The following is a 15,647-nucleotide window of genomic DNA, read 5'->3' on the forward strand; positions in this document are numbered from 1 at the left end:
AAACTCTTTTTCTTGTTTTCTTTTTTTCGCCAACCACCGAGTCTCACGATGAGAGTTTTCCTCGAGCGCTTCCGACCTGTCGGGAACAACCAGGGCTGGTAAAAAAAAAAAAAAAATACAAATAAAAAAAACGTGACCGCCGGAGATGAACTTTCTCCGGAATGATTGCGGGAGCTCCGGTGAATGATTGACAGCGGAGGCTCGTCCGGCGCTCTGTGGACCTTTACGGACAACTAATAATCTGGATCACCTCCAGGAGATCACCTCTGGTCCTGATCGATCCAGCAGAAGAACACCACACACACTTTTCTGGGATGAACTGAAGCCCTCTATTCAACTGTGTCCTTCTTGTTTTAATACTCGAAATCAATCATTCTGAAACATGTTCTCTATGTCATCTCACGTGCGGCACGGCCCGGCATTCCCACGGCTCCTCGTGCTGCTGCTGCTGTTCCGGTGTCCTGGTCTGGCGTTCGGAGCCTCCAAGGACCTGGTGTGCGAATCCATAACTGTGCCCATGTGCAGGGGCATCGGCTACAACCTGACCTACATGCCCAACCAGTTCAACCACGACACCCAGGAGGAGGTGGGGCTGGAGGTGCACCAGTTCTGGCCCCTGGTCCGGATCCGCTGCTCCCCGGACCTGCTCTTCTTCCTGTGCAGCATGTACACCCCCATCTGCCTGCCGGACTACCGCAAGCCGCTGCCCCCCTGCCGGTCCGTGTGCGAACGGGCCAAGCGGGGCTGCTCCCCTCTGATGAGCCAGTACGGCTTCGAGTGGCCCGAGAGGATGAGCTGCGAGCAGCTTCCCCAGCTGGGCGACGAGACCCTGTGCATGGACCAGAACAGCAGTGAGGCCACCACCCTGGCGCCGCCGTTCCCCAAGCCCACCTCGAAGGGCCGGACCAGACCCCCCATCCCCCTGCAGTGCGATAGGGCGTGCCACTGCCGGGACCCGCTGGTCCCCATCAAGAGAGAGTCCAACACTCTGTACGGCCAGGTCCAGACGGGCCCCCTCCCCAACTGCGCCCAGCCCTGCCACCAGCCCTACTTCTCCACCGACGAACGCGCCTTCACCACCTTCTGGGTGGGCCTCTGGTCGGTGCTGTGCTTCATCTCCACCCTGACCACCGTCGCCACCTTCCTCATTGACATGGAGCGCTTCAAGTACCCGGAGAGGCCCATCATCTTCCTGGCCGCTTGCTACCTCTTTGTGTCTTTGGGTTACATCATCCGACTGGTGGCAGGCCACGAGCGGGTGGCGTGCGGCACCGGCGGCAGCGTCGGCAGCGACCAACTGCACATCCTCTACGACACCACCGGCCCAGCCCTCTGCACCCTTGTCTTCCTGCTGGTGTACTTCTTCGGCATGGCCAGCTCCATCTGGTGGGTGGTGCTGTCCTTCTCCTGGTTCCTGGCTGCGGGGATGAAGTGGGGCAGCGAGGCCATTGCAGGTTACTCCCAGTACTTCCACCTCGCCGCCTGGCTCATCCCCAGTGTCAAGACCATCGCGGTCCTGGCCCTCAGCTCGGTGGACGGGGACCCCGTGGCCGGAATCTGCTACGTGGGGAACCAGAGTCTGGAGAATCTCAGGGGGTTTGTGCTCGCGCCTCTCGTGGTTTACCTCTTCACCGGCTCACTTTTCTTACTCGCCGGCTTCGTCTCGCTCTTCCGCATCAGGAGCATCATCAAGCAGGGCGGCACCAAGACGGACAAACTGGAGCGGCTGATGATCCGCATCGGGCTCTTCACGGTGCTGTACACCGTGCCCGCCACCATCGTGGTGGCCTGCCTGGTCTACGAGCAGCACTACCGGCCCGGCTGGGAGCGAGCCCTGGCGTGCTCCTGCCCATCGGAGCGCCAGCGCTTAGGCGTGGGTCCAGACTACGCCATCTTCATGCTCAAGTACCTGATGTGCTTGGTGGTGGGCATCACCTCGGGGGTCTGGATCTGGTCCGGGAAAACTCTGGAGTCCTGGAGGAGGTTTGTGGCTCGATGCTTCCCCTGCTGGCCGCAGAAAGCCACCGCTCCACCCTCCATGTACAGTGAGGCCAGCACCGCTTTGACCGGACACACTGGGACCGGGCTGACATCGGGGATCTACCACAAGGCTGCTCCGTCGCATATATGAAGGGACCGGCGCGGTTAGGAGGTACCGGAACTTAAGAATCCAAACGTCAAGAGAGAGCGGACGTTTGAGCGCTCACAAAAATTTGACGATTGTGAGAAAAAAAAAAATACAAAGAACCAGCGTGAAAAGGGGAACATTGAAACAACCAACCTGGGTAATTTAAGCACGACAGAATATTAAAATAAAGAGTCTGACTTTTGAGACAAGTGACTCAAACTGCTTCTCTCAGCAGTCGAGCTGATGACCAAACTTGACACTAAAAAAACAACATGGCTCCATGATGGAACCACACACACGCTTCTTCCTGTCTGTTTATCCTGAGCACTGAGAGAGAGAGAAAAAACAAACTTTATTTATTGATGTATATATTGTATAAAGTTGCTGTAAAAAAAAAGAAAAAAAAAGGTGTCTAATGTGATATGTCTAGTTTGTAACCAACCGATGCCACAAGCTAAAGTGTCGGACGCCAGAGCAGCCAATCTTTGGCCAATTTGAGTTGTATGAACTTGTACATAAATGTTTCATGTCAGTGTTTGATATCTGGTGTTTGATATGATGTCCAACCGCCGGATTCCCTTCGTTAACGGTTGGCGTTATGACCTCCAGCTCCGTAGTTGGTTGAGTCCTGAGAACTGACTGGAACTGACAGCGATCAGGTTAAAGCTGCAGGATGAAACTGAACTTGGCCTCTACCCCCATCTGCTGGTTGACAGTAGCAGTGCCCCCCCCAGAGAGATTAACATTAGACTACAGACCCTCAGTCACTTAAGATTTTGTACCAAAACTCACAACAACTATGACTCAATAAAATAGTGGCTAAAGTCAATTCTGCTATTGGATTAATTATTTATTCACATTTTTTTAATGATTTCTGTTTTGACAATGCTGCTGTGGACTCCCTGATACCAACTCAAGGACCTGTAAAATGTCCCTGGACCTCACTTTGTCCACCATTGCTCTTCTTTTCTAGTGATGGAGTCGACTAGTGGACAAGACGATCAACAAAGAAAGCTAACCGGCAACAATTTTAATAATCTTCCAATTATAATGTAATTTAAAGTAGAAATGGTCAAGTTTCTCAAATCCTAACTTTCTCATGTTTATTAACACTGCAGATTAGTTTCTTCCAGCCAACAGGGCAAATATATTAACTATTTAAAGATATCCCCATGGTGACTGGCCACAAGCAAGACAAAAAAAACCTAATAAACATATTATTTCTTCCCCTTATGTCGCTTTAATATGTTTTAATAGGGACATTTTGACCGTAAATGTTAGCTTAGATATTTAATCAGTTTGCTTCATTAATTAATCAAAAGTACTAATTGATCATCATTTACATTTTTTAAAAAGGAAGAAACAAACATATGTACCATTTTAAGTTCAATATTTGCTGGTTTGAGAAAAGTGGACCATGAACATATTTGTCATTACTTTTGACATCTTTTAGCATCAAAATGCACTTTTGGAAGATACTTTTGAAAAAAAATAAAATCACAATTGACTATATTCACACCGTTTAAGTCCATTACGTGAATCTGTCCAGCGCTGTGTTTACCAACGTTCTGCAGGACTGGATTCACAGCAGGGCTCTGTGGTCCAACGTGGACTGACAGAGGTCACTCAGAGGTCAACGTTCAGGGTTGTTTTCCTTATTCGTCTTTGAAAGAAACTAAGTATTAAAAAAAGGCGCGCTGCCTCAGAGTTCCTCATCAGAGTTTATTCCATCGTCTGAATCTGTGTTGTTTAGACAACGTGCTAGAGATCAATAATTTATTAGGCCGATGTGCGTGTGTACGGGACTGTACGAGTGATGATGATGATGATGATGCAAACACTTTTTTTTGTGCGTCTCCGTGTAAATCTGCTCTCATATTGGTTTGAGTTCCTGGAAGGATATGACAAAAAAGAAAGTGTTGTAGATTTTGATTCATATTGTGGAATTAAAACAGAGGCGCTCTGAACTTGAGATAAACTCGGTGTGTTTCTGTATATTTGGTGGTTTTTTTGTTCGATGTATCTGAACACTGGAATTCGTGCCAATATTCTACCAGAAATTAATAATTGCTAAATAACTTGGTGTCACAGTCAAAGAGCGCTTCAGAATCTCTCCACAAAGGGACCGTTTAACCGTTTCCATTCAAATGTCCGGAGATACATTACTACGGATATTTCTTGTGCTAGGCCAGTAAGACGAGCTGGAAAATAAAAATAATAATCCATCCATCCATTTTCAATACCGCTTATCCTCATTAGGGTCGCGGAGCCTATCCCAGCTGACATAGGGCGAAGGCAGGGGACACCCTGGACAGGCCGCCAGTCCATCGAGGGCACATGTAGGGACATACAACCATTCACTCTCACATTCACACCTATGGGACATTTAGAGATCAATTAACCTGCAGCATGTCTTTGGACTGTGGGAGGAAGCCGGAGAGCCCGGAGAGAACCCACGCTGCCACGGGGAGAACATGCAAACTCCACACAGAAGGACCGCTCCGACCGGGAATTGAACCCGCGGCCCTCTTGCTGTGAGGCGACAGTGCTAGCCACTACACCACCGTGCAGCCCCAAACAATACTAATACAAATTAAAATCAACATCTCACACACTTCCATGAGGCTCTTGTTGTCCCGCCGCCCGTGAGACGGCCCACTGGTCGGCCCACTGGTCGGCGTCCTCCATCTTTTAAGGCGGTTGCCAGAATACAATGAAACATTCTGTTGTGTACGTCAACAAGCAGCACATTCATTCAGGAATCAATAATGACGGATCAATTGTTTTCAGATATGTAGACAGATGATTTCACACTATGGGTAGACGTCATGTTTTTGGCTAATCCTGCTAATTAAATGCGTTCCAAATCGCCGCTGATCCATTGATGATAAAAACATCAGTTACTCAGAAGGACCGTACGAATTTCTGCATTCGTCATTTTCTTGTACTTCCTTTACTTAAACCAACAGGGTGTGTGTGTTTGCATCCTAAACAATAAAGAACAGAAGTTAGCATCATGACAGCTGAAAAGGCTAAAACTCAACACCTGATGTCACTCGCCTTATGATCAGTTTAGCTAGCAGATGATATACCATAATAATAATAATAATAATAATAATAATAATAATAATATTGTCTGTGTGAAATAGCAGATGAGGCCATAAACATATTTTCTTTGTGAAAGGCTAACATTACATTTCATGACTTAATTAGGGTTCAGGGCACCAGACTGGTTGTACTGGTTACATTAGCTTTGTGCCAAGACAGCGCAGCTAGCCAGACACCACAACAACAACAACAACAACAACACCACCACATATTGATTCCCCTAAAAAGGCCACAGATCAAACACACAACATGTCCTTTGTTATACATGATTAGTGTTTATTTAAAATACTTTTTTTTTTTTTTTCAATTAAAAACAAGACAGATTCACAGCTAAGTAGCCTACATAGTAAGCAAAGAGGAGGGGAGTATCCGCCGGCCTCTCTTACCCCCCTCGGTATCCATGGAGTATGTTTCGAAAGCTCTGGTCGGGGGGACAAGCACAGGGTCGGTAAACGGACGACGGGCTCTTTGAGGGTCGGGGTGGCAAGAGTTTGAGGGGCACAATACTGAGGGTGGACCCCACCTACTTCCTGTCACTCAACTGCTATAGCGAGCCGCTCCGAAGCAATACTGATCCAGAATCTGTGAATCTATTTTGGACCACTAGAAGGGGCATCTGGAGAGTGAAACTGACCCCAGATGGGTTTGACAACTCCCGTGGAATATGAATTCAAGGGCCCGACATGCCGTGTGCTCCATCCAAATCCAAGGTCGTCCATCATTTACTGCATCAGAATCCAACAACACTGGAATTAACGGTAAACACGTGTTCTTCTTGTTTGACTTTTTTTACACTCATAAAAGTAACTCCAATTAACGAGGAGGAGTGTTTGCATTCGATTTGATTTCTATATTTTCTAATGGCCAACAAATCCCACAAAAAGAGACCAAAACCAACATTGAAGTGAATCGTCTGTGTACTCGAGGCCTTTGTCACTACTGAATGCATTGTAGTAGTAGCAGTAGTAGTATAAGGAGTCGTAGTAGTAGTAGTAGCAGTAGTAGTAATAGTAGTAGTAGTAGTAGTAGTAGACGGTAAACTGTTTATTTAGAGCTGATCCTCACTAGAAGCACCACATGTGTATTAGTCTAAAAAGAATCCAGAAGTTGTGAGGTGGTTTGGTTTTTCTGTTTAGGTGGAAGGATATTTTCTTCACTGACAATTTGGGAGTTTGTCTTCAACAGAACTCGCCCGCTACATTTACCATCAGCACTTGATTAGACATTCATATAAAGAAAAAGGTTACTCTCTTTCCCCCAAACCCGAACCACCTGGAGGTCGTCGTAACTTGCAGGTAGCACTCTAGACCTGTTTGATGAGAAACTACAGGAAACTACTGAGCGTTCAATAATCAGACAGATGAGCCAAGTGAATTATCTGTGTTCAGTAAAAACCAATGATGCCAAAGTCAGAAAGTACAGTCTAACACGGTTGATTTTGGTAGTCTCGTGGGAGTTGTTGACAACAACTACAATATGGAATAACGCCAGGCTGAACGGGATAATTAAAAAAAAAAATTTGTGGGGATTACATTTTTCGTAGATGACTGCAGTAGAGCAACTCCTGCCGGACACTCGCTCCAGGAAATAAGGGACTAGTAAGAAATAAATAAGGTATTTGTAGAAGAAAAAAATTATTGTTGTGTGGCGGAGTTTCCGATGGCGCCGCTGTACGGCCGTGACACTGATTACCGCCTGGCCGGGTCACACAGTGGCGGTTCAAGTCTGAATGCTGCTGCGTGGAACCCCGCGAGTTGGCGACGCGTCTCCGGGGTTCCTGGCTATGGGGTGAGCTGGGCTTTGGGGGCGGCGCTCTGACCTATGACAGCACGGCGTTGGAGCGCCGTATACCTATCAGGTTGTCGGCGCTGATGGATCGCCTCATCGATGCCCGACTCAGGTCCTTGTACTTGTCTTCGCATAGTCTTGAAATGGCCTGCACGGACAAAAACACACCGTCACTGAGGAGACCTCTGCACCACCAGAACGTGCTGAACCCGCTCTGGAGCAGCGGGCCAGAAAAGGCAAAAATTACAGGGCCAACTGGGAAAAACAGGAAGGACCGCTCACCTCAAGTTTCTGGGCGCGTTGGTTGTTGAGAGGCTCCAGGGGGAAGTTGAGGTTGTTGTCATCAGCCAGCTGCCGCAGATCAAAGTAGTACTTGGCATAGACACTGGCTGGCACGTTGATATTAAACTGGAGCAGTTCCAGGAATTGGCGCTCCATCTCGTTCCTGACGGGTGGAGAGACACCTGAGGGTTACTCCATCTTCTGTGGCGGTGTGTTGCCCAATCAATAGGAGCGGGCGCATTAAATGTTGTAAAATGTATTTGACAGATTCATCGTGTTTTAAAAAGACACACAATGAGTGTTTCAATAGAAGAAAACATGTTGCTCCACCTGTAGTTAGGTGAAGAAATGGTTACTCTGTAAAGTCAGCGGAAGGAACTTGTCACACACACACACACACACACACACACACACACACACACACACACACACACACACACACACACACACACACACACACACACACACACACACACACACACACACACACACACACACACACACACACACACACACACACACACACACACGCACACACGCACACACGCACACGGTGGTCGCCAAGGAGACGGCATCTAGGATGCTTTGTTGGTCAGCAAAGGTGGTGGGGAGTGAGCGCGAGTGTGCGTGTGATGTCTGGTCTCCCGGGGCAACTAATGGAGTGGACGAGAGCCGGGGGCCATTATGTAGAAGCCGTGAGAGCACTTGAGAAACCCTCCTGTGCGCGTTCTCCCCCGTCTATCTCTCTCCCTCTCTGCCCCTTCTTCCCATCCGAACCCGAGCAGGCTCACAAAGACACTTCAATGACGGCAATGAAAAACAGAGCAGAGAGTGCGGGTCAGACCTATACATGAGAGGAGAGATAAGGAAGGAGAGAGAGAGAGAGAGAGAGAGAGAGAGAGAGAGAGAGAGAGAGATGGGGGCGGCTCACAGGCATGCAGGCGATGCACACACCTTTCCAAATCACACACAGACACACACACGCACTCACACACAAATCAAGCAATTATAGGAAATAAAGCCAGGGTGCTCCGAGTGCCTCGGGCCTCTTCACCGGCTTATAGCCCCCGAACGACAGCAGCCCATCCAACCCCAGCGCTTCTCTTCCTCCGTCTGCTCCGAGTGCATCTTTGTTCCATGTTGTGTTTTCATGCAGAGGGGCGAGCAATATGTCGTGGCCAGAATAAGAACCACGTTGCATTACTTGAAGTCTCGCCTTTTGTTTAAAAAATAAATAAATGTATAAATCTGCAGCTCAAAAAACTGAAACGGCCACATTAAGGGATGAATATGAAACGTCAGCCTCGACAAGAATTTATCGAGCATCGTTTTAATTTAGCTATAAAAATGACAACTATTAACCAAACAAGCTTGACAAATGCAACGCTACGCCATTACTAGAGGGTGTCTCCAAATCCATGATTCAATTAAAACTTGTTCACAGCACCGACGGCTATGTTGTTGTTAGACTATCGAGTCTTGATTCGTTACGAGTGACAGATCATTGGTGCTATGCCCTGACGTTTACATTATTCAATTTAAACATTTCAATAATTGACTTAAAATGTACCAGTCGACTGGGAACAAATGGTGAAACACAACAAAAGGAGAAGCCGCTATATGGCACGGGGTACTTTACGAGCAAAAGGCCACTCGATCCTGCTCTTGTCTCGTTTTAACTAAAGGCGGCAGCTAACGTGTGGCTGATTGAGACCACGAAACGCCACCGAGTCACCAAGTCCGCCTTCAGCTTCGTGGTGGCGACGTGAGGAATAAAAAACAACTCACATGTCCTCCACGGTGATGTCTTTCAGGATCTGGCAGTAGTCGACGTTCCACACAGCCTGGTCATCCCAGACTTTGGAAGCCAACAAGATGGCCCCCAAGACGATGCGCTTCCAGTTGGCGGGGCAGATATCCAGCTCGGCGTACGTCAGCAGGCGCTCCAAGTACACCTTGAGTCAGGGGAAGGTTTACATTTGAAAGTTGGCATTTGAGTCCTTAATAATTCCCTTATTGGTTCCCTGTATGTACCGGCGAGAATAGCCAGGTCCCCTCTACCTGTGTTCATTGGTAATACACAGTTAGCTCTATTATACCCACTACTTCAGGAATGTTGTATAATGGGCCCACCTTTGAGGGCGATGGCGTAGTTGTTTTACTTTGCTCTTTCCTCGTCACAATCTAAATGCAAAGCCGCTCATTCTTTCACAGTAAAATGTCGGATGTGATGCTCCCGCTGGTCTCTGGTGGAGAGCCGTGGATGTGGGATCAGAACACAGACTCTCACTCGTCTCCGTTTGTGGGAGTTTACTGCCCTCTGGTGACCGGTTTATGGTAATAACGCGTTGTTTTAACCACAACTTTGCTTCTGCGTTCTTCTACAAGTCTGTCATACACTTCATCAGCTGTAGTTGTGAGTAATGTATGTCTCACTAGATTTTAGAACAACTTTAATACCAGTCAACAGAATACTGAATGAAGCCTCTTTACAAATGGCCGCAGACTCACACTGGATTCTGAAGGTACCCAATGACATATATAATATTTCATAGACTAGAGTGTCTGATTGGATTAGAACCGTCTTAGTTTGTACAACAACTCTTCACGCCAAAAAAATGTAGACGTGCCTGGTGTGCCAAGAATTTGGCACTCAACTAAGCGTCCATTAAACTCTGCAATAATAAAAACACAAGTGTCCGTGTGACTTACGAGAGTGACGATGGCACACTCTGCAGTGAGCTGCGCGGCGCTGAAGAGCGTTCGGACGAAGCGGTAGATCAGTTTGTGTTCTGGGTCGACGTCGGCGTAGTCCTCTGGCACCGGCTCTCTCTGGGGGGGGGGGGGGGGACAAACAGTTCACACGACCGGAGGAAGCAAGTCGGCCGCGAGGCGGTCGGTCCATCTAGACCGATTCACCTTTTTAATTCTTAGAAATAAAAGCCAACATAAACATTGAAAATAGACCACAAACGACAGGTCAGAGGCGGTAGCTTCGTCTTTGCGTGTATGAATAGAAGTGATACCTGAGAACCAGAGTGGTTCTGGTGTTAAAACCCATTAACGCCGTCGCCGACTGACAAACCCTTCGACCCTCTTTCAGTGTCCTTGTCATGTCTATTTAAATGACACGCATGCAAGAGTATTTGAGTTTCTCACGGGGGACCAATTCTGTTAGTTTTTGCCTATTTTCTTAAGTCTTGTTTGGTTTGCTTTCTCATACGCGTGTGTTCTCTTTCTTTTCTATCTGTGATGCCCAATAAAATGAAGTTTTGGCCAAGAAAAAAGTGGAGAATGCTTGCTGCTCGGCGTGTTTATTTTTGGTCGGATCAGAGGCAAGTTTCCAGTGATTCGTGTAAATAAATCTTGTATACTAGGAAAGCCACCAGAGGTGACCCACTGATATGCATGTTACTTTACATTACATTTAATTTAGCTGACGCTTTTAAGATAAGATAAGATAAGATAATCCTTTATTAGTCCCTCAGTGGGGAAATTACAGGATTACGGCAGCATTGCTCACAGTAATAAGTAAAAAACAAGTAGTATAATAACAGAAATAAGATAAAAGAGTAAAAAAACAAGAAGAATATTATATATACAGACGGAGTAGAAATAGAATAAAGTGGATAAAGTGTATAAAATAAAAAAAATTAAAAAGTACTTAAACGTATTAGTATTGCACCAGTGGGTGGGCTAAAGTGCTGTTCAGTGCGAAGTCCAAAGTGTTCGAAGTGTTTGTGGCCTACTGGGAGCTCAGCTCAGCTTGTTGTGTAGCCTGACACACAACAAGCAAAGAGACTTAAATTCATACACCGTAGACACATCGGGGGTAAATAATGACCGCGAGTTTGAAGAAGGTTCGACAGCGTCTTCCCCTTTGTTCTACCAGCATGTCTGACTGAGAATCTGTTTCAGACTCAACGTTCAAGTCTTGCCGAGTGTCTCACTGACATACTCACCGATAAGGGGTGCAACTTCTCATCAAAGATGTCCAGCGACCTGCCTGAGTCCCTAAGGAACACACGGGCACGTTTGTCAACACACATTCATGCTTATACAAATGATATGATGGAGATCATATAGAGCGTGTACACCTACCTGTTTTTGATGTGGTAGTATATTGCTAACGTCACACTGGAGAAAGAGGGGGGAAAAAAAAGGAGCACGATAAAAACGGTGTTGCAGTTTTTGCCTTTACAAGCTTCAATTAAAAAAAACATCTCAATTGGAGAATAATAACCTGTGTGTGTGTGTGTGTCACACCAAAACATCTGCACCCATTCAGCAGGGAGGCCCCATTTAAAAACACACCGAGATAATCCCGATGAAATGTGTTTTTTCAAATTAACAGAAACATCCTCACAGAGGACGGTCCTAAATTAGCCGTGAGAGCATCTGCTTTAGTCACGCAACCATTCAGTATTACTCGAGGATTACCACGCTGTGATGCAACGGGATTTTATCATGCGAGATGAGCGAATATTGGACAACACGGCTGTGTGTGTGTTTTCTCTGTGTGTGTGAAATTCTCCCACCATTTGATTGTGCTTTTGAGGTTTGGCTGGCTGACGGTGTTGTCGTCTATGAAGATCGTGGAGCAGGAGCTGTATTTCTTCGACAGGGGACCGGGCGATACCTTGAGAAGTTGGAAATCGCACAGTCAACACATTGAACTCGTCACAGGCCCAGGAACTTCTAGTTCTATAGAATCCACAGAGTAAACCCCCCCTGCAGGTCAGCGAACGCACTACAGCTCAGCACATGCAATCAATTCAAATAAGCAGAGGATCGACACGCAGATTGTGACACTTACATGGCTGATATGATTGATGTGGTTGCTTTTCCTCTTGTCTTGAACTGTAAAAAGAAGAGAAATGTTCAACAGAGCCGAGCTATGAAGCGGGCAGCAGCGTTCAGATTCTGCACCCTGTAAAGAATCAGATGTGGCATTGCACGCGAATTAAAGACATCTACAGCAGTCTGATAGAAAAGACCTGTTTTAATCAGTTATTGACTGAATTGTTAGAGATGCCTGTGGCTCCAGTGGGTATGTGACGCACTCCCAACTTAATCAAGCTCTACAGTTGCGCCCGCGCGTGCGTGCGTGCGTGTATTGTTCACCGTCTGTCTGGGACTTGCTAAGGAAGATGGTGCCTGCCCGGGCGTGGTCAGAGGGGTTGGACTCCGAGGCCAGCTCTGAGGAAAAAAACAATAAAGTGTACATAAGTGCTTCATAATGACAATCTGTAAACAAAAGGCGCCCTGTGTGCAGCTTGGCTCTCACTTGTGGGCAGCGATGAAGCCAACGGAGAGGACAGAAAGCCATTAGCTGACGCAACGATTCAAACACAGTAGTGTAGCAGTGCGATTCTGTGTGTTGTCTTCATCCCCCGTCAGGACATAATGCAACACGAGCCTCTGGATTTATAAAAGCAGCCGAGACGAGCAGGTGCAGATTTGGTTCGACCAGGGAAGATATTGCGTATCTGATTACGTCTTTGGGTTGGAGACTGCGAGAGACTCAACACAAATTTTGTATCACGCTTGTGTTGTAACGTAGGCCAGATTCCTTCACAGTTTACTTTCTGATCAAAGTCGGTATCTCTCATATTGACGTGGGCTCCTATTACTTTCATATTTCACTCACTCTGTGTTATCATGAAAAGCAAACACTGAACTTCTACCAGAACCACATATGCTTTACGTACCAATATTCCCATCACCCAGCAGGCAACTGTATTTAAAGGGAGAACAGACAAACAGTCTTTTGTCCCAAATATAAATGGAAGTGTTTAGAATCGTATTGTTTAAAAAAAATGTTTAGGCCAACATTGAGATACTTTACAGACAGAGCTGTTTCGTACACAAGCATGACTTTGAGAATTGTGTTCTTTATCTAAATCCGAGCAGACAGCATGTTACATAAAAGACTGGGGGGGATTAGGCGAGGACAGCATGAGGAGACACGAGGAATGCGGGGAGGACCGCTCGACAGATTCTGACCCTCGCCCTGCCGACAGCTGCTCTCAGCAAACAGCACACACACACACACGAGTGGTATGAACGGCGACACTGGGACTTACAGCACAAAACTGAGCTTGGGCCTACTTCACTTGGACATTTCTGAGATGCTTTCCCCATCAGGGGCCTGTATCACAGCGTGTCAGCAAAGAAACTGAGAGTGGGAGGGCAGTCCTATTTGCTAACCTTAGTTAAAACTTTGTCTTTGGAACAGTGGGCATATTGCTGCAAAGTGATTGTCACCGAGTAGCACATTACAAGACTCAGTTTGTGCACAGATGTATGTATTTATGTATGTATGTATGTATATATATTTCTTATTGTTTATTTATTTTAAAAGGGGTGATCTCTCTATTTCTAGTTAATTTCTCACCCAACACCCACTTAATAACAGGACACGGAAATAAAAACCGATGTTGGTAAAAGACAATAATAAATAAATGATAAGGGGTTTGTTTATTATTGCTCATCTACCAAGTGGTTAAATATGGCGCCAAGAAGATATGGGGGATTTGTTTTCATCGTTGATGTCTGACTGGGTGATGTGACGTCAGTGTGATCAACATGATGCTGCAGTGCAACTAAATTGTGAGAAGAATATCATAATCATCATCGCTGATACTAGCTAAAGAGGACGCACCATCAAGTTATTGCACTAAAGATGGCTCTTGTTCGTGCGCCTGTATTAGTGCCCCCCCTTATACTAGAACGCAACTGGGTGTGCGTGCACATATGTGGCGGATATATTTGCTTTATCCGTCATTAAAGTCGGTATGCTTAAGAATCACGTGAAGAAGGAGCCAATATCGCGATTAACCCTCCTTTAAACAAACAAACAGCATGGACGTGAAGTACATTGTGCTCCTAACACAGCGTAGAGCAGTTTAAATCCAGCACAGGTGCGCGCTGGGTGATCAAGTGCACGCCTACCGTCTGGGACCTCCCTGTCGCTGATGTGCTGCAGGTAGGGCACGGTGTTGTCGTCGCTCACTTCGGTGCTGGTCTGGAGCTCCTCCAGCCGCTCCGTGGGTTGCCTCGACGGTAGTTGTGGGCTCGACTCGGGAGAGCCGCAGCACGACACGGTGTTCCCCATCCCGGAGCGGGCAGCTTCACGCTTTTGCGGCCGAGTCGCGTAAAGGGTTGTAGCTAGCTAAAATGAGCTCCCCCCGGCTTCATGAACATCACCGGGCTTTTTTGACTGTATTGGCTCGATACTATCTGTGCCTGCTAGATCGCCGATGTCCGCCGACTCCCCGGCATCGCATTCCTGTCCATTTGAGGGTGACGTTACGTTGTGTAGGTTGTAGCCAAAGAGGAGTTAGCCACGCAGGCTCACCCTGTCGTTGGAAACGAGCGTCCTCTCTCATGTAGCTACAAATCGACAGCTGTTCGTTAAACGGAGAGTCGACAATTCATTCTTCCGACATGCTAAAAGTTTTGCTGCTAGGAAGCTAACTAGCATTACAGCGGGCTAACAAGTTAGCTTGTGTCCTCAACTTTATTTCTACTCTACGTAAATAACGGATGTCGAGAGAACACAATGTACTTTCAAAAATAAAGAGTATTCAAAACCGCTAAATTCTGGGGAAAAACATTTCACGAGATTTTCCGAACAATCCCGCAGACGTCACGCCACTCTGTGTCGGCGTGTAGCCAAATCTAGTCCGAGGTTTCTGCGGCCTTCTGTGGGAAATTATGGTGGAAAAAAAGAAAAACTCCAAGACTGTGGGCAAGAAATTCTCAATGAGGTCAGATTGACTAGGCCGTGTTCCAGTTCTTCATTAGGTAACCCAGTCTAGTTGCTGGTCCGGACCCCCATTAGCGCCTCCACCCTGTCTGATCTATGCTGGGTGTACTCCCCCACCGCCGCCATCTGTTGCCGGAGCTCACATACGGCACCACTTGGCACCGGGATGTTGTCGCCCGCCTACTTAGAAATCCCATTCAGTCCCATTGGCTGAGATATCAAAACAATGGCCTTTTGGAGCAGCCCATTGATCGACAGAGCTGTCTGTTAAAGACGATTTAAAACGGATGAACTGTGTGTTTCGCCGCTACTATTTTTGTATTGTCACCGACCCACACCCTTTTTTGACAGTGGAAACTGATGCACGTCCTCTAATCTATTGCACCAATCGGCATCCCTCATTCAAGCAACGTCACATTTTGCTGAGCTTAATATTACCTTTTCAATAGCATGCATTCATTTGACTGGGAAGAGAAGATTTTACAGGTAAAACACATCACTTTTTAAAAATAAAAATGATGCATTGCTATATATTTAATTACCCAAACGAATGAATATAGTTCAAAGTAG

General features: G+C 46.7%; 2 protein-coding genes across 2 annotated transcripts; one reads left to right on the forward strand and one right to left on the reverse strand.

The window, feature by feature from the left end:
* The first annotated feature begins 382 nt into the window (after nt 1-382).
* On the forward strand, nt 383-2,131 carry fzd5 (frizzled class receptor 5). Its single transcript, XM_034561846.1, has one exon. It carries the CDS (start codon nt 383-385, stop codon nt 2,129-2,131), a length of 1,749 nt encoding a protein of 582 aa, XP_034417737.1.
* Nucleotides 2,132-5,543: 3,412 nt separating this feature from the next.
* On the reverse strand, nt 5,544-15,403 carry ccnyl1 (cyclin Y-like 1). The gene is made up of 10 exons (XM_034561655.1): nt 14,261-15,403; nt 12,431-12,505; nt 12,123-12,166; nt 11,845-11,945; nt 11,408-11,443; nt 11,269-11,320; nt 10,019-10,138; nt 9,095-9,261; nt 7,307-7,469; nt 5,544-7,172 (listed from the first exon to the last, which is right to left on the reverse strand). The coding sequence occupies exons 1-10, from the start codon at nt 14,421-14,423 to the stop codon at nt 7,056-7,058; spliced, it is 1,038 nt and encodes a 345-aa protein (XP_034417546.1). The 5' UTR covers nt 14,424-15,403; the 3' UTR covers nt 5,544-7,055.
* Nucleotides 15,404-15,647: the final 244 nt, after the last annotated feature.

The sequence above is a fragment of the Cyclopterus lumpus genome, chromosome 21, assembly GCF_009769545.1.
Source record: "Cyclopterus lumpus isolate fCycLum1 chromosome 21, fCycLum1.pri, whole genome shotgun sequence".
Lineage (NCBI taxonomy): Eukaryota > Metazoa > Chordata > Actinopteri > Perciformes > Cyclopteridae > Cyclopterus > Cyclopterus lumpus.

Excerpts from the sequence above, each read along its gene's own strand:
- ccnyl1 (XM_034561655.1), bottom strand. The coding sequence starts at position 14,423 with ATGGGGAACACCGTGTCGTGCTGCGGCTCTCCCGAGTCGAGCCCACAA. Across the intron at positions 12,167-12,430 it reads TAGCAAGTCCCAGACAGACG|TTCAAGACAAGAGGAAAAGC; the intron begins GTGAACAATACA and ends TTCTTTTTACAG. Across the intron at positions 11,321-11,407 it reads TACTACCACATCAAAAACAG|GGACTCAGGCAGGTCGCTGG; the intron begins GTAGGTGTACAC and ends TGTGTTCCTTAG.
- fzd5 (XM_034561846.1), top strand. The coding sequence starts at position 383 with ATGTTCTCTATGTCATCTCACGTGCGGCACGGCCCGGCATTCCCACGG.